Here is a 16,495-nt window from a genome sequence, read left to right on the forward strand (position 1 = left end):
CAGGACGTGTCATAGCAACGTGACTTATCACTGGGGATGATAAGGCTTGATGAAGGTGGTACCAGCCCCTCTGTCCACTGTGAGGTTACCAATTTTCCCTTCCATAATCTGTTCCTTGGAGTAAGTGAATAAGTCTAGCCCACTGTCAGCTCGGGTTGGAGAGTGTGTCCATATGCTCCTGGAAATCTTCTCAGGGCTCTCAGTCTCCTCTTCACCCTTCATTTATGCAGTCATTTACTTGTATCCGTCTGGACTCATGGGTATTTGTTTTATACTTTGGGTTATGATCCAATACTACATTATTCACTGTACTTCTCCCGTTGTTCTGTTTTTTTTTTTTTTTTTTTTTTCTATTTAGGGCCCTTTCAAGTTGACTCTTTTGTCCCTTTGATGTACGCCCATAATTATGGGTTTCTTTTTATTCAGCAACGTCTTTCTTTCTGTTACAAAAAGATGTTCTGGGATCATCTTTCTCTGCCCCAACCCCAGAGTCAGCCAGTTCTCCGAAGAATCATGGAGAAATACCATCCTCCTTGTCCTGGAGAATGATATTTAGAAACCACGACCCCAGCATTTGGTGTGCTTGTTGCTACGGGGCGTCACTGGTGACGTTACCACACAGCTGACAGAGCGACTCATGCCTGTGTGAACATGTGTGTGTACCCTGTTTCTTTATCATTTATCTGTCCACCCCTCATCCCTCTCTATAAATGAAACACGGATTTTTGCTGATGTTTCTGATGAAAGCGTGTGTTCTAACCTCCCACATCCTCGCTTATTTGTGCCTTGTCCCCAACATGGAGAAACCAGGCCCCCACGTCCACCGTCTCTGTTCATCTCTAGGACAGAAGGAGACTATGTTCAGAATTGGTAGCTCACACCCTGTGACAAACAGATGCAGAGAGTCGGGTTCGGTTTTAGTTTCTAGTCCCAATAGCAGTTACTTTGGTAGGCACCTCCATCTTTAATCTACTCTCTAGAGTGAAGTTATATCGTACGCGTGTCATTCAGATGTCGTTACTTTAGATTTATTTGTCATATTCCATTCTAGGACCTTGTTTTATATTTGCATTGGAAAATTCGCTCTTCATGCTGTCCAGTTCTGTGGGTTTGGGCAAATGCACAGTCAAGTTTCCATCACCCAGAACCATACAGAACAGGCCCACCACCCGGGGACCATACGGGATAGGCCCACCACCCTAAAATTTCCCCCGTGGTTCCCTTGCAGCCGCCACCCACCATGCTCTGGCATTGTCTGTTCTGTTTTCTGGCCTGATGATTTTGCCTTTTCCAGAATGTCACATGAATAGAAGTAAACAAAGTGTATTTATATCTTATACATTCTCCCTTTAACTTTGATGATTTATATGTAAATTATTTTGAACTTTCTATATTTACAATCTTACTATCTGTAAATAATGACAGCTTTGTTTCTTATTTTTAACTCCTTATGCGTTTTGCTTCTTTTTCTTGAAATTTCATTGTCTAGTGTCCTGTAAGGTCAACACACATAGTCCAATGTTTATTAAATTTGGGCTCTTGAAAAGCTGTATTTCTAGTGAATCATTTTTAATGACACATCATGCATGGCTTTCCATTAGCCGTTTTCAAGCTCTCAGATGTTCTGGAGCTATTATGGCTAAATGGATAGGAAAACTTATCTCTGTTCATGAAAAAATGCTCAACAAAGGACAGAGCCTCTTCTTCTGTAAGAAAGATTGATCTTTGGAGCAGGTAACAAAGATTGGGAAGCTTCATGGGGGAACCAAGGGGTTCTCTCAGATGTTTAATGATGTACAGCGTAACTTCTGGAACAGAAGCTGAAGCTCGGGCTTTTCCTTCTACTTAGTATGTGCACAACCAGGACCCTGACCGTACAAGCAGGCAGCTTTGCTATGGCACTTTGGGAGTGGAGAGTGGGGACCCCTGAAAACCTTCTCTTTGAAAGCAGTGAGAACACTGACAAAAATTGTCACAATCACCCTTTGCAGAGCTCGGGAAAATGCCCAAAGACTGCAGCAATTCAAGGGAAAGTGCCTGAATCTTGAATCTTGGTAGAAATAGCATGTTTAGTGTTGGTTTAACTTCAGCTGTCCCTGTCCCCCAGCCTCACAGTGACAGCAGTGCAAGATACTGCGGCCTGGTCACCACTGGAGAGAGCTCCCCAAGAGCCCTGTCCCCAGAGCATCGCCATGTGACTGTTGTCAAAAGTGCTACCTCCCCGGGAACCCTGCCTCACAGGGCTTGTCTTCCTTTGGTCTGACCCACAACTTGTCCTGTGAACAGCCTGTTTCCCTGGGCCGGTTGTTAGGGAGAAAGTCAGCAACTGCTCCCCATCACAGCTGCCTGGGGTGACAGTCACAGGACACATAAGAAGCTGACCAAAAACTGAACAGGAAAGACTGCGGAAATGGATGTCCACAGAGGGCTTCGGGAAAGCTCACCCAGTCCTGGGGATCTGGAAGGTCTGTGCACACCTCCGTGCCCGGGAAGACCCGAATCGGTCCTGATCTCCCCCTTCTGGCTGAGCTCAAGGCTCTGCACAGGGAGAGGGTGGAGGGCCGAGACGCAGTCGTAAGCTGCCTGTCGGGGCAGTAAAGGCGTGCTCCCACGTGCTCCCAGAGTCCTCTACAAACACCGGGCATCTTACTGGTTCACGGCATTTATGGTGATTGTTGAAGGGCTCTGTTAGCTGGTTACCAAGCTCACTGGACAGAGACTTTGGTGGCCACACGTGACAGAAGGAGACACGTGACACAGGAAGAGAAACAGTCAGTAGAGTCTGTCCCTGAGGAAGTCCAGATGCTCACTTCCTGGACAGGGACTTTATTTTACTTTTATTTTTTTTTGAGCTTATTTATTTATTTTGAAAGAGAAAGTACAAGTTGGGGAGGGGCAGAGACAGAGGGCGAGAGAGAGGATCCCAAGCAGGCTCTGGGCTGTCAGCACAGAGCCTAATTCAGGGCTCGATCCCATGAACCATGAGACCATGACCTGAGCTGAAATCAAGAGTCGGCCGCTCAACCGGCTGAGCCCCCCAGGTGCCCTGACAGGCACTTTAAGTGAGCTGTTTTGATGTGTCAAACTGGGGGAAGCCCAGCCTAAAGAATGAAGTCCACTAATGTAAACGTCGTCTCACCAAGCAGAGACTAGCAGGAAAGAGACAGAGTTATAAGAGGAACCAAGCAGAATTGTGAAGCTAAAAAGTACCAGAGGGCTTTTATTAGTTTCCTGTTGTAAGAAATGAATGTAAATGTAGTGGCTTCAAACAACACAGACTTATTCCCTTGCTGTCCTGGCAGTCAGCAATCTGAAAGTGAGGTCTTTGTTGGGCTGCGTCCTTTCCTGAGGCTTTGTGGGGGGGGGCGGGGGGCAGGCCGGGGGAAGCCCTTCTTGCTTTCTGTGGCATTGCAGGCTGCCTGTGTTCTTTGGCTGGTGGTCCCTTCTCATCGCTGGTGTCTCTTGCTTCTGTCCTGGCATCTTCTATTATGCACTCTGATCCTTGGAGTCTTTTGTAAGGACCCTTGTGACTGCAGTGGGGCTGGTTCAGATAACCCGGGATAATCTCTCCTTCTCAAGATCCTTAACTGCATCACACATGCAAAGTCCCTGTGCTCTCTAAGGTAACCCAAGTTCTTGGAATTAGGATGTGGGACATCTTTGGGAGGAAGCATTGTCCAGGCTACACATAGGACTTAACAACAGATTTGTGTTGCCAGGATAAATAATCGGTGAATTTGAAGATACGTCCATTGAGAGGATTCCATCCGAAGAACAGAGAGAAATAAGAATGAAGTAAAATGAACAGAGCCTCAGAGACCATCAGGTGACAAACACACCTGTCATGGCCATGAGTCCCAAGGGAGAGGGGAAAGACAGGGGCAGAAAGAATATTTGAACAAATAATGACCAGAAACTTGCCAAATTTCATGAAAAACATTAGTCTCAATGAACTCTATGTAGGATAAACATAAGGAGATCTTTACCTGGACACATCTTAATTAAACTGTGAAAAAACAAAGACAAAGAATCTTGAGTGAAGCTAGAGAGAAATATCACGTACAGGGGATCCTCCATAATATTAATAGCTGGTTTCTGATCGGAAACGAGGTCAAAAGGCATCAGACATGTTCAAAATGCTGGAAGAAGAGGTCAGCCAGGAAGCCAGACGTGAAAGGCCAGCAGTCCTTCAGAACTGGAGAACGTTAGCTGTCCCCAGATAAACAAACTGAGGATCTGTCAGCAGCAGATCCCTGCCTTGGCAAGAACGCACCTCAGTCCCTCAGGCTGACACGAAAGGACACTAGATAGGGGCTCAAATGGCGGTGTCAGTAGATGCAGGGGAAGCACTGGGAAAAGTCCACCACTCAGCAAACCAGGGGCAGAAGGGAGCTTTCTCCACCCATTAAGGGCTGTCTACGAGTAACCTGCAGCTACCTCCCACTCGATGGTGAAAGACTGAAATCCTCCTCCCTAAGATTTGGAACAAGACCAAACCCCTGTTTTCACTACTCTTTCCAACATTGAACCAAAGGTTCTGGCCAGGAAATTAAGCAAGAAAAATAGTCAGAAGATGTAAGTATTGGAAAGGAAGAAGTCAGGTGGTCTCTGTGTACACGGATGTGACCCTGAGGAATCCACAGAAGAACTTCGACAGCCCATACACAGTTCCTCATGTTTATGGTCAGTTGGTTTTTGAGAAGGGCGCCAAGACTGGTCCGTGGAGAATGAGCACTCTTCAACAAATGATAGGCCGTCTGGATTCCCACATGCCAAGGAGTGAGGCTGGACCCCTACCTCACTCCGTATGTAAGAATTAACCCAAAGGGGAGAAATTTCCTAAATGTAAGAGCTATTCAACTCCTGGAAGGAGACACAGGTTGAAATCTTCCTGGCTTTGGGTTGGACAGGAGTCCCTTACACATGAAAGCAATGGCATAAGCAACAAAAGGGAAAAATAGATAAATTGGGTTTCATCAAAGTTAGACATTTTTGTGCTTACAGGGACATCATCAAGAAAGTAGAGCAGCAGTGTACAGAGAGGGAGGGAAAACTTTTAAGTTACTTTTGTAATATATCTGAGGAGGAAATAGTATCCAGAACAAGCAAAGAAATCTTGTAGTTCAACAATAAAAAGGCAAATAACCCAGATTCACAGTGGGCAAGGGATCTGATATTTCTTGAAAGAAGACATACAGACGACCAACAGGCATGTGAAAAGCCCAACCTCATTAGTCATTAAGGAAATGCAGCCTGAGCTCAGTGGGATCCCCCTGACACTCGCTGATGGCTGTAATGGCAAAGAAAGACAGACAGGTGCCAGTCTCTGTTGAAAAATAACAAGTATATGTAAGGATGTGGAGAAAATTGGAAAGCTCATGCACTGCTGATGGGAATGCAAAGAGATGCAGCCACTTTGGAAGACGGTTTACATTTTCTCAAAGTGTTAACTATGGGATTGCTGACTGACCCATAGCAGTTCCACTGCTAGGTATATACCCAAGAGAAGTTAAAACCTGCCCATTCAAGGGGCGCCCGGGTGGCTCAGTCGGTTGAGCATCCAACTTGGTCATGATCTCACAGATCACAAATTCAAGCCCCAAGTCGGGCTCTGTGCTGACAGCTCAGAGCCTGGCGCCGCTTCGGATTCTGTGTCTCCCTCTCTCTCCCTGCCCCTCCCCCGCTCATGCTCTGTCTCCCTCTCTCAAAAATAAACATAAAAAAATCTTTAAAAAGAAACAAACAAAAACACGTGCCCATATAAAAACTTGTATGTGAGCGTTTACAGCGGCATTATTCATAATCGTAAGAAAGTGGAAACAACCTGAGAATCCACCAGCTGCTGGGTGGATGACAACACGGGTCGTGTCCATACAGTGGAATGTTACTCAGAAATAAGGAATGAAGGCCTGGCACAGCCTACAACACGGATGGACCTTGACAACGTGATGCCAGGTGAAAGCGGCAGATGCCAAAGGCCCCACGGTGTCTGATCCCTGCGATTCCGTGAACGTGCTGGCTGGGATGGGCATGCGTACGGACACGGAAAGTAGGTCTGTGGTTCCAGCAGCTGGCAGGGGCTGGGGGTGGGGCATGGCGGCTAAGGGCACAGCACTTCTTTCTGGGTAACGAAGGGTCTCAGATCGAGATGGTGCTGTCGGCTGTGCAAATTTTGGGCGCGACGGTTGCCACTTAACACAAGTGGAGTTTGGAGGATAGCACAGAAGGGTAGTAAACTGTAGACCCAGAATTGGGAAAAGGAGGGAACAGAGTGGCTGCTTTGTTTTCCTAGTTTGACCGGAATTTCTCAAAAGGAGGGACCATATTTGCTCTGAAACCTGCCTTGAGTTCCTGGTATGTGCGTATCTTTTGTCTCCTGAATCTCCAGCAGCACCTAGGAAGGCATTCAGTGTGGATTCTTGCAGTACTTGCTTTGGATTTAACGGCCGTGAGTGATGAGAAATTCTGTATTTACTACTGAAGCCCGCAGCCTTGACTGTCTAACATTATGGGCTCCAGGCCGATAGGAACTGCCTCTATTTTACTGTCCTCCTGGCACGGCTCTCTCCTCCAGAGTGCAATAAAAATTTTCTGATGACAACAAAGAGGGTAGTTTTATACTCCTTAGAAAATGGAAACGCGCCCTTCAGCTGTACCGTCCGACTAGCGGGTGCTGCGGCCTTGGGAGCTGGCTTCCTTAGCAAGTGCCAGACCCCTGCTTGGGCCGGCTCTATTCTGCCAGTGTCTGGCTTTGGTGTTATTGTAACTTGAACCTTATTATGTTCTGTTTCACCTGGTAATCCGTCACCTCCTTGGGACCAGACATCCACATAGTTTTTATTTGTCTCAGGACTGAGCACGGTGGCTTGTCCAAGGCAAGGCTCAAGACACGCTATTTATTATAGAAGCTGGGGGGAGGAGGGCCTGCGGTGGCTCCTTGAGCACCTGTCTCAGTGCCCAGCTGGACTCAGGGGTGTGTGGGTAGCACGTGGAATTCCGGGGGTGGTCCCCTTGGATATCTGAAAGATAACGTGTGTCTCCCCTGTGTGCACCCTTGGGGGGTGGGGAGAGGCCCACGCTGCGAACCAGGATCAGAGCCACCGTGCACGCAGGGCCCCGTCCGGCCCCACACCCTCTGCCTCCTTCCCTTCCCGGCTCCGCTGGCCGGCCTGCTGCCCTCGCCGCCGGCTGCTGTCTCATATTGTGGAGGACATTGCCATTTCGGGTGACCAGAACTGACAGGACCGAGGCCCATTTTGTCAAAGGCAGAGTGGAGCAGGGAAGAGCGTCTCAGTGACTTTAGTTGCTCGGAAAGGAGCCAGTGTCTCTTTGCTGTTTTGACAGCATCGCCCTGGGTTTGTCTTGAGGGTCCCAGCCTACTCCTGAGGCCTGGGCCTGGCGGCCTAGGGCTGTGGTGGACCCCAGCGGCTGTCCCAGGACCCTCACTGCCTGCGCTCACGGAGCCTGTGTGAACGCCGCACGGAAGGTCTGATGAGTGTCACTCGGCTGGCTGCCGGGGCGTCTGGGGCAGCGCTGTGGTGGCGTAATTGAAGGGGCAGGTGCAGTGGAAGGGACATTTGCTGAGCAGGTGGTGGGTGTGGAGTGAATGGGCGTGAGCCGTGCTCTTCCAGGGAGGAGGCTTACGGAGCAGCGACTTTATATCCTGTAGTGTGAGTGTGTGAGAGTGTGAGTGTGAGAGTGTGTGATACAGTGAGTGTGTGACAGTGTGAGTGTGCGAGTGTGTGTGTGAGGAAGAGGGAGGGGGAGAGAGGGAGAGGGGTGAGAGAAGGAGAGGGAGGGGGAGGGAAGGGAGGGGACAGGAGGGGGGAGGGAGGAAAGGAGGGAAGAGAGAGGGGAGGGGGAAGGACAGGGAGAGAAGGAGGGGGAGGGGGAGACAGGGAGGAGGGGAGAAGAGGGGGAAGGAGGAAGAGACAGGGAGAGGGGAAGGGGGAGAGAGGGGGAGGGGGCAGAGACGGGGAGGCAGAGTGGGGAGGGAGGAAGAAGACAGGGAGAGGGGGAGGGGGGAGGGGGGAGAGGAGGAGGGGGAAGAGGGAGAGAGGGAGAGAGGAGGGAGGGAGGGGAGGGGAAGGAAGAGAGAGGGGGAGGAGAGTGGGGAGGGGGAAGAGGACAGGGAGAGAAGGAGAGGGGGAGGGAGGGAGAGCGGGTCCTCTCACCCTCCATCTTTGGGGATGACGTTTCCAGAAAGCGGATCTGTAAGGACACTGGCTTCCTGAAACTCACTTGGGAGAGCGCATTTCTGCCAAGTTAAGGCCAGCCCACGCCCTGAGTAGCTGTGGAGTGGACAAGGCACGATGGTCACGGTGCTTATCTGGTCACCTCGCTCCTCAGACTTCATGCATACCTGTCACGTTCTCCGTCTGTTCTGCCGCTCTCCCCTGGCAGGAGGGTGTCCTCCAGGAGCGAGAGTGCATGTTGGGTACCGGCCGAGAGTCACTTCTGGGACACGCGGAGGCCAGTCTGCAGAGGTTTTTTGGTCTTTGGTCAGTGGTGACAGTCCCTGCCGCCAGACATCTGGACTCCCAAAGCTTGGTGATTTGGACCAGGTGACGTCTGAGACGTGTTACACTCCTGATGCATCTGTGACTTGTCTTGAACCTTCTTTGTGTGCTCAGGTCCACTCTCTTCCTTACTAGTAACTGTGGCCCCGACTTCCTCTCTCTCGGGGGAAACTCACAGTGAGACCTGCCCAGTCCTCCCTGGCCCTGGTCCGAGGGTGAACGTGTGTGTCAGATCCCTGCCTTCACCTCTGCCCTCAACCTGAGCCCCGCTATGTCCTGTCTTGAGTGGAGTCTCACTGTGGTTAGTGGAAGTAAGTGTGGACAACGCGAGAAATCATCACCCAAAGGCATGTGTGCTGGAGTTTCAGACACTGGTAGACCAGACGCTTACTTGCAGACGAGCCGTCCTATGTGTAGCCCACAAATCCTGTGCTCAGCACACTGCTAGAGTGACAGGTGACATGGCCGGTCCCCAGGAAGGGACAGAGCGTGTCACTGGGAAATGTTGGGTTGAACTCTGGAATGTTCAGCCATGCACAGTCCTGTAGAGCCGAGGCCACCAACAACCTGAGTGATGTTTTCGGTCCACAAGTGTTCCGCAGGAGAACTACCAGCCCACCTTTCATGTGCGGTGGCACATCTGGGCGGGGGCACAGAGCCTCTTAAGTATTTGCAGTGTGTTTACCCTTTCAAAGCACCACGACACCCCGAGTCCACTCATGGCCCTCGAGGCTGGGGGATGACGGTTGTCCCCACACTTGACAGTGAGGAAATGGGGGCAAAGGCACACGTTGATTTGTGATGCTTTCGGTCGCTGGTTTACAGGACGGCTGTGAGGGTAGCGTCGGGGCTGGGGGACCCCCTGGGTTTAGAGTGGATGTGCCACTTCCCTGGGGCGGGCAGACCCTCTGAGACCCCTCCCTAAACCTACACACCATTCTCCAGAGACCCCCTGCCCCCAGGACTCTGCTCAATGAAGAAGGGCCAACAGTCAGAGAAGCACAACTTTACTCGATGTTTTTATTCACTTAACAGAAACATTCACTTATCAGATATCACTGAAGTGCAGTTTCCAGCACTTAGAAGCAAATTAACGTGTAAATTAATACTTTAAGGTTTTGGAGGTTTGTTTTTTTGTTTTTGTTTTTTTTACAAATATTACAAATGTACATCCAATATTGCCATTCACCCATGCTTTTTATGTACATACCTTTGCTTAAGAATTACTATTTATTAAGTTCATTTGCTTACAAAATGCTGAAAATTAGCTGAAAATTAAGTGGGCACTGCTGGGAAAGTGTTTGTGTTTGTTTGTTTGTTATCGATGCACATAGGGCAGAATGGTAAGATCCAGTGCCTGTATGAAAAGAGGCCATTGAACCCAGATCATTTTACCTTTATCTTTAGAGAGTGTTTCATCCCTGCAACTTTGATTTTGAAATGAGTTGGGAAGTAAGGAATTTCTTTCTCCGGGGCCAACACTGTCTGTAGTTCCCTGCAGGTGCTGCTGTTTGGTCTCACTTTCTAGAGACTCGGCCGTCAGTGACCCTTTGGTGGCAGTTCGGACTAATGGACGTGTTGCAGGAGTCCAAGGAAGGACTCCAGTGGACCCTCCGCCCCTGGACGTGCCTTGGCATCCGTCTGATGCACAGGTCAGCGCCGTGGAGCTCAGGGGTGGACAGCCTGAGGTCTGGAGCTCAGCTGCACCAGGAATCACAGGTCTAGGGTAGGGAGAGCAGGCACTAAAACAGGGAAGAGGAAGGGGAGGGGGAGGGAAATGTGAGGGAGAAAGCGGAGGTGCTCTGTTGGGAGGATAAGAGGTGGAGGTAGGTCTGGTCTCGAATCTCTGGTCTCCCAGAACGGGGAGGTGCTCCTCTGTTCTGGGCCGCCTCTGGATAACCTGCATCTTTTGCACCCTTCTTCACCCCCAGCCCCCCCAATCCTTCCCTTTACGTGAATCAGAATTTGTGGGAGAAGTTTGACGGGAGCCAACAAGATCCCCGCATTGCTGGGAACAGCCCTTTGGGCAGCACCACGGACAGCACCGGCGAGTGTGCTCCAGCCCTGCCCTCCTCCCTCCTGCCCTCTGGGTACCCCACCCCCACCCGTGTCTGGGAGGGCGCAGAACACCAGGGGGGCCTCACAGGGGTGGGTTAGTCCCCCAAAGCCTTTCCTGAAACACAGAGCTTTAAATTTGTCACTTTCTCCGTGAGCTCCGTAAGAACTCAAAGCTGGAGTGCAGACAGCGGACCTTCCTGACCCTGGCTGGGTTGTGAGTCCACAGACTCTACTGAGGGGTGGGGGTGGCGGAGGAGCCAGCAAAGGGACACTGGTTTGCTTCGTGTCGGGTGAAACCTCTGCCCCCTGAGGCGGTTGTGGCATCAAGGGGCGGTATGTGAAAACAGCCTTGTCCTGACTTCCCTTTGGTCTTTATTAGAAAGAGATATTTATTGTGTTTGGGCCAATTAGATGATTTTATTAGAATGGCTTCTTAAAAAATGGTTATAGAAGTTTCCCTAAATTATAAATGTCTAAGTTTCAAATGTCTTTTTAAATTTTTTAAAACAAGATACTATAGATACATCTTGAAATTTATAATCTAAAAATAGTGTTTCATCAAAATACTCTAACTATTCTATTCTGGGCATTGATATACCATGTATTTACTGTTTATGGCTCTCCAGACATGGTAAACACTATAGCAAAAAAACCTCAAACAAACAAAAACAAAAATCAAACCCAAAACAACCATTTGACCATACTGATAAAAACAGCTTCCTGTGAAAAGGAAATCATATGAGAAATTATATGGGAAAAACTTGACGTTTCTGAGGAACAGCAAGACTCACAAACTCAGTAGTGACATGATAGGTATATACAGACCTGAAAAGACCCACAAGTATAAAAAGAAACAATACTTCTAGACCTGCAAATCCTTTCCTTGTGGCAAAAAGAAAAACCAAAGAAACCCTAGATCCAGTCAGTACCTTGCAGTGAAGCCATGTGCTAGGAATGGACATGCGGGGCTCCGTGACCGGGTGACCTTCTCGACCACGTGCTAGGAATGGACAGGCGGGGCTCTGTGACTGGGTGACCTTCCTGACCACGTGCTAGGAATGGACAGCCAGGGCTCTGTGACCCAGTGACCTTCCCCCTTGGACGTAGTCCCATGGAAATGCTTGCAGATACTGACTTTGTGGCTGAGAACCAGACAGGAAGCCTTCCTTTGCTGACCTCCCTGCCAGGAATGCAGCGTGTGCTTTGGAGGCTGACAGAGGTGGTGTTGCCTTTATTTGGACTGGAGTTGCAGGTGCAGTAGGTGGAGAAGAGAGGATTCTGAGCCAGTGGCCGTGAGGCGCGTTCAGACAGGCCTAGATGCCAGCAGGCCCCTGACACTGCTCTGTGGTCTTGGGGCGCCTGAAGGTCACACATCACATACCTGAGCTCTGTTTTCCGTCCGGAAGCCCAAGGTGGCGAGGTGTCTGCGGGCTCCTCCCCAGGCTGTGACTCACCGTTGACACCGCGGCATTGGCCTGGCCTCTGACCCAAAGTGGTGTTGGGTGTTCTCGTGGACTTTGAAGTGCAGAGCGAAATCCGCAGGCCGCCTCATCTCCAGGCTGGTGCTGCCCATCCCTCCAGCCTTAAGCAGGTGCCACAGCAGAACCCTGTGACTGGCCTCCCGTTGGCCGGGCCAGCCTTCTGGTTAGCCCTGCTCTCCTGCCTTCCCCCGACCCTCTTGTGCACCCAGAGCCTGGGCCGGTGCCTCCTCTCCGTGGCCCTGTCCGTCCCCACTCCTGGACATGTACCTCGCACCATGCTCAGGCTCTCGCTCGGGGCTTCCTACTGCCGTGCCAATGCCTCTGCTGCTGTCAACCTCCTCTGTGGAGCCATCTCCTCTCCCCGCAGGATGTCCCCTCTGGCCTGATGGTTGAGTCCTATGCTGGCGCTGAGGTCTGGCTTTCTCCAGAAGGAGATACTTATATTTTAGTGATGCTTCTGGAGAGCCAGTGTCTCAGACGAAATGAATGGTGACCGGATAGCCACAGTTCGGCTCTTATGGGAGTGTCTGTTATTAGCGAGCTGAGCGCCACCCAAGTCGCCAGGGTCAGATCTCCTGGTGGAACCCGCTGTGTGGTTTGTGGATGGATCTGTCTGGTGTCTGTCCTCTGGCTCCTGCTGCTGCTGTTGGCTCCTCTGGGTGGAAGGACCATTATTTGGAGCACGTTGATATAAAGCAACAGCTCAGAATGTCAGTAATGGAAGGTTCGGGACACAGGTTTCCTCCAGGACTCGACCGTGCCTCCTTCCTTTCAGAGGAGGGCTCCGGAGAAGGGTGAGTCAGAGTCTAAGTCATAAGTCAGCTCTGGGTTTCTGGGTCCCTAAGCTTTCTCCTGGTGACATGTCAGACTATCAGAAACTAATGTAAAGTGGCAATTTGATTATAGCTTTTATACTGAGTTAACATTTCATTGTTATTTCCTCAACTTTTATGAAAGATTGGTATGAGTCTTATGTTTGCAAAAACATTTTCGTATCTTTCAAAACTTTGTCTTGAGGAACTTGTGCACTCAGTGGCCATTTCCTTTTCTGGAAGAACTTGAACGATGAGTCTGACTCTATATTAAGTCCTAGGGAGAGTTTGCTTCCATACTAACACCTCTACTTGTTAGCCCATAACAAGTCTCTAAAACGTATTTTGTTTCATTTTTGCCTCACTGTTAGATCTGCAATCTGTACTTGAGTATCTACTGCATGATGTTGTGCTCACATTTCTTGCATTATGGGGCAATCCTGTGTTTTCAGGGTGTGCGCCCGTGGGTGGCCAGCTGGGATTCTAACCAGGAGGCCCATGCCCAGCGCTGGCTACTGTGAAGCTTTGCTGTTTGCCACAGTGACTTGCAGATGTGGATCTTCTGTTGGAGAAATTAGAGGCCTGTTAGGTAGCATGTCGGATGTTAGAAATGAGTCCTTAGTGGTCAGAGTGGAACGATTCAAGGTACCTGGATGGAACGAAGGTGTGTAAGAGAAATGCCTCCCTCTGGTGTGGACAGGCCATGTGGCCTCGCCCTGACTCTTAAGAAGGGTGCCACAGGCTAAATCCCAAATGGTCTGGTTGTTTGGCACCTGCCCTGAAGGGGACAGAATCCTGCCTCTTGCATTTCAGCAGCTGCATTATGTGATTTTTTTTTTTTTTTTGGTCATGCAAGATGGTGATCAGGGGACCCAAAGCAATCGAGAGCTGATAGCTTCTCAAGCTCCAAGTAAAGGTTGCTCTGGATGTTTTTTCTTTGCTCACTCTCTAATAAAAATTTAGTTAAAAGTCAGAGTGTGGTCCAAGACTTGGTGTCCTTGTGATCTGGTGAGGGGCTTGTGGGGTAGTTAACCCGTAACAGCTCAAACATTGCCAGCAGCTGTGGGCACCTGTCACAGAGACTGTGGTCCAGGTGTGGCTGGTGGGGACTGGGGAGGACCAGTGGGGACTGGTCCGGGTGTGGCTGGTGGGGACCAGTGGGGACCGGTGGGGACTGGTGGGGACCGGTGGGGACCAGTGAAGACCGGTGGGGACTGGTCCAGGTACAGGGGTGGCTGTGGCGCACAGTTCTGGAAGTTCAGTCTGCCCACGTCCTACATCTCTGCTCACGGGTGCTGTGGGCCCTGTTCCTTCGCTCTGCAAGAATGGACTTCATTTCTCTGGTCCTGGCTTAGGGGTTCTTCAATATTGCGCATCTTGAATCTGCTGTGAAAGGAGGTGGAGTTAAAACTTAAGTGAGTAATGAGGATGGTAAGCTTTCTGTTGGCTTCTTTGGAGAGGAGCCCATGGCTTTTCTCTTCATTGTGGCTTATCCTGAAGTATCACGTCAGCTTGTGCTAGAGAGAACCAGACGCGTCGCTCGAGGCGCGTGGCGGGGAGGAAGACCCAGGGAACGGTGCCCGAGGCTCGTTTCCAGCCGCAGCCCTCGGCTCCGCTGTTCAAGGCTGCACCTCAGACCCTTTAGCCTGAACGGAAGCTTTCCCTTTGACACACCAGGAAGAGTTGGCTGCACCTGTGCCTCCAGGTCGGGGGGCCGCCCGGCTTCTGACAACGTGGGAGCAGTACGCTCCCGGTTTGAGTCTAGCTGCCCGTCGAACGTTGGCCACGCATGTGCTTCTGGAACACCAAGGGGAAATGAGCAGGAAGAGCCGGTGAGCACCGCCTGCCTCCCCACGCACGCGCACTCACCCCGGCCTGCCCGGGCGCCCACTCCGCTCCCGGAACCGCAGGTCCGGTGGCTCAGAGGGTTAGTAGGAACTGGTCCTGCTCAGGCGGCTTCCTCACCCATGTGCCCAGCCCGGCCTTCTGAAATGCCTTGAACAGCTGCTGCTTAACAGACTGGTAGGTGCAGGCCCCCCGCTTGGCCTCACAGTACACAGACGGCGTGTCTCCGTGGCTCGGAATCCGTGTGCTCAGCTGTGGGCCAGGAACGAGACAGTGAGTGGGTTAGACGCTCGCACCAGCTGGGCCGCCTGTCCCGCTCTCTTACTGGGAGACGGGAAAGCGACACGTGTGTGAAGTTTGCCCAAAAGGGGCTTCTTAAGGTGAGTGTTCTCCCCGCATGTGGTGACGGGCTGTCAGCTAGCATGGTCGTGGTTCTCAGTGTGTGTGCCTCAGAATGCCATGTGACGCGCCCTCAGTGTATCTGATGCTGTGTGTTATATATGTTATAGATGTATCCAATGTCATGTTACATGCTGTAAATATATCCAATGTTAGGTCAGTTTTCCCCAGGAAAGCTCTTAACAGAAGATAAATATCTATTCTCCTTAATTTACCTGTTGACAAAATAATATTTCATCTAAATCTGAAAAAGGATCAAAAGACTAACTGCCGTGGCCAGCCAGCTCCGTCCAGCAGTCCTGGGGCTCCGTGGAGGGAGTGCCCAGCAAACAAAATAGCCCTATAGCTCACCTGCTACTGAGAAGACACACTGTGTATTTTTCTTTTGGGGGGAGGATCAGGGGCGCATGTTGGGGTGGGGATGGTCCCCCAGGGATGTTCGTGGGCACCGAAGCAGCACTGCACAGATGCGAGATGGGTGGGTTTCCAGGCAGGAACTCGGTGGGAGCAGGCTGTCTCCTCTGTTGGGTTTCTGAGCTGGTACTGGGCAGGGCCTTGTGGCCAGTGTAGGCAGGGAGGTGGGGAGGCCAGGGTGTGGCGCGCTGAGGCAGGAGGCCCGAATCCCCTGTGTGCTTTCCAGGGAGTCGGGGGACCGGCCTGCCCACTGGCTGGCAGCCCCCCGCAGCGGGTGCAAAGGGCCCTTTAGGAAGACAAAGCGGTGTGCTCTGACACGGCCCCACCTCTGTGCAGAACAGGGAGACACGGACGGTGCCCTGAGTGGACAGAGAGGCATGTGAGGCCGTCAGGGCGGTCAGGGCAGAGCCAGGTCCCCATCGGCGGCTCGTGGCAGCCACAGAAGTCGTGCCTTGCTAAGGACGACACGCACAACTTCCAGGGCCCTCTGAGTTGAAAGGAACGTTTATCTTGAGGGTCAGTGTGTCTGTCCTGCTCCGCCGGCCGGGAGACCTCCCCACGCTGTCACTGCTGTGTGGAGTTGTGGGAGGAAGAAGTGTGGGGAAGCCGGCCCAGCCGCTTGAAGCGTTTCTGCTGTTTGGTTTCTGTGTGTTTTGTTTTGTCGCGTTGTTTGCTTGCACTGCGGCCTGCTATGCATTGGGAGCATGTGGAAATCTGTAGATCTCAACCTGAAGTCTGTAGATACAGTTATGGAGCAGAAAGGAAGCTCAGAATTGCAGCAGACACGCATAGCCTGGGGGTCGCGGGGAGAGCTCTCACCTTCCGCCTGGCATTCGCGGGAAACCACCCAGTTTCCTTCCACCTAAACTGGGAGTCATACCAACTTCAGGGGCTTCCTCTGGACTTCCCTGACGATGCCCTCCACGAAGCCTCCGGCCCCTCCTCTCGCCCTGCGGCTGCTGCCGGC

At 51.2% G+C, this 16,495-nt stretch overlaps 1 protein-coding gene across 1 annotated transcript in view; it reads right to left on the bottom strand.

The window, feature by feature from the left end:
- Nucleotides 1–10,836: 10,836 nt before the first annotated feature.
- Nucleotides 10,837–16,495, bottom strand: part of ADARB2 (adenosine deaminase RNA specific B2 (inactive)) — a 419,952-nt gene continuing 414,293 nt past the window's right edge. The window contains exon 10 of the mRNA XM_042944734.1: nt 10,837–14,967. Coding sequence (XP_042800668.1) covers nt 14,791–14,967 — 177 coding nt within the window. The 3' untranslated portion in view covers nt 10,837–14,790. The remainder of the gene's footprint in view (nt 14,968–16,495) is intronic.

The sequence above is a fragment of the Panthera leo genome, chromosome B4 (assembly GCF_018350215.1).
Source record: "Panthera leo isolate Ple1 chromosome B4, P.leo_Ple1_pat1.1, whole genome shotgun sequence".
Taxonomy (NCBI): Eukaryota; Metazoa; Chordata; class Mammalia; order Carnivora; family Felidae; genus Panthera; species Panthera leo.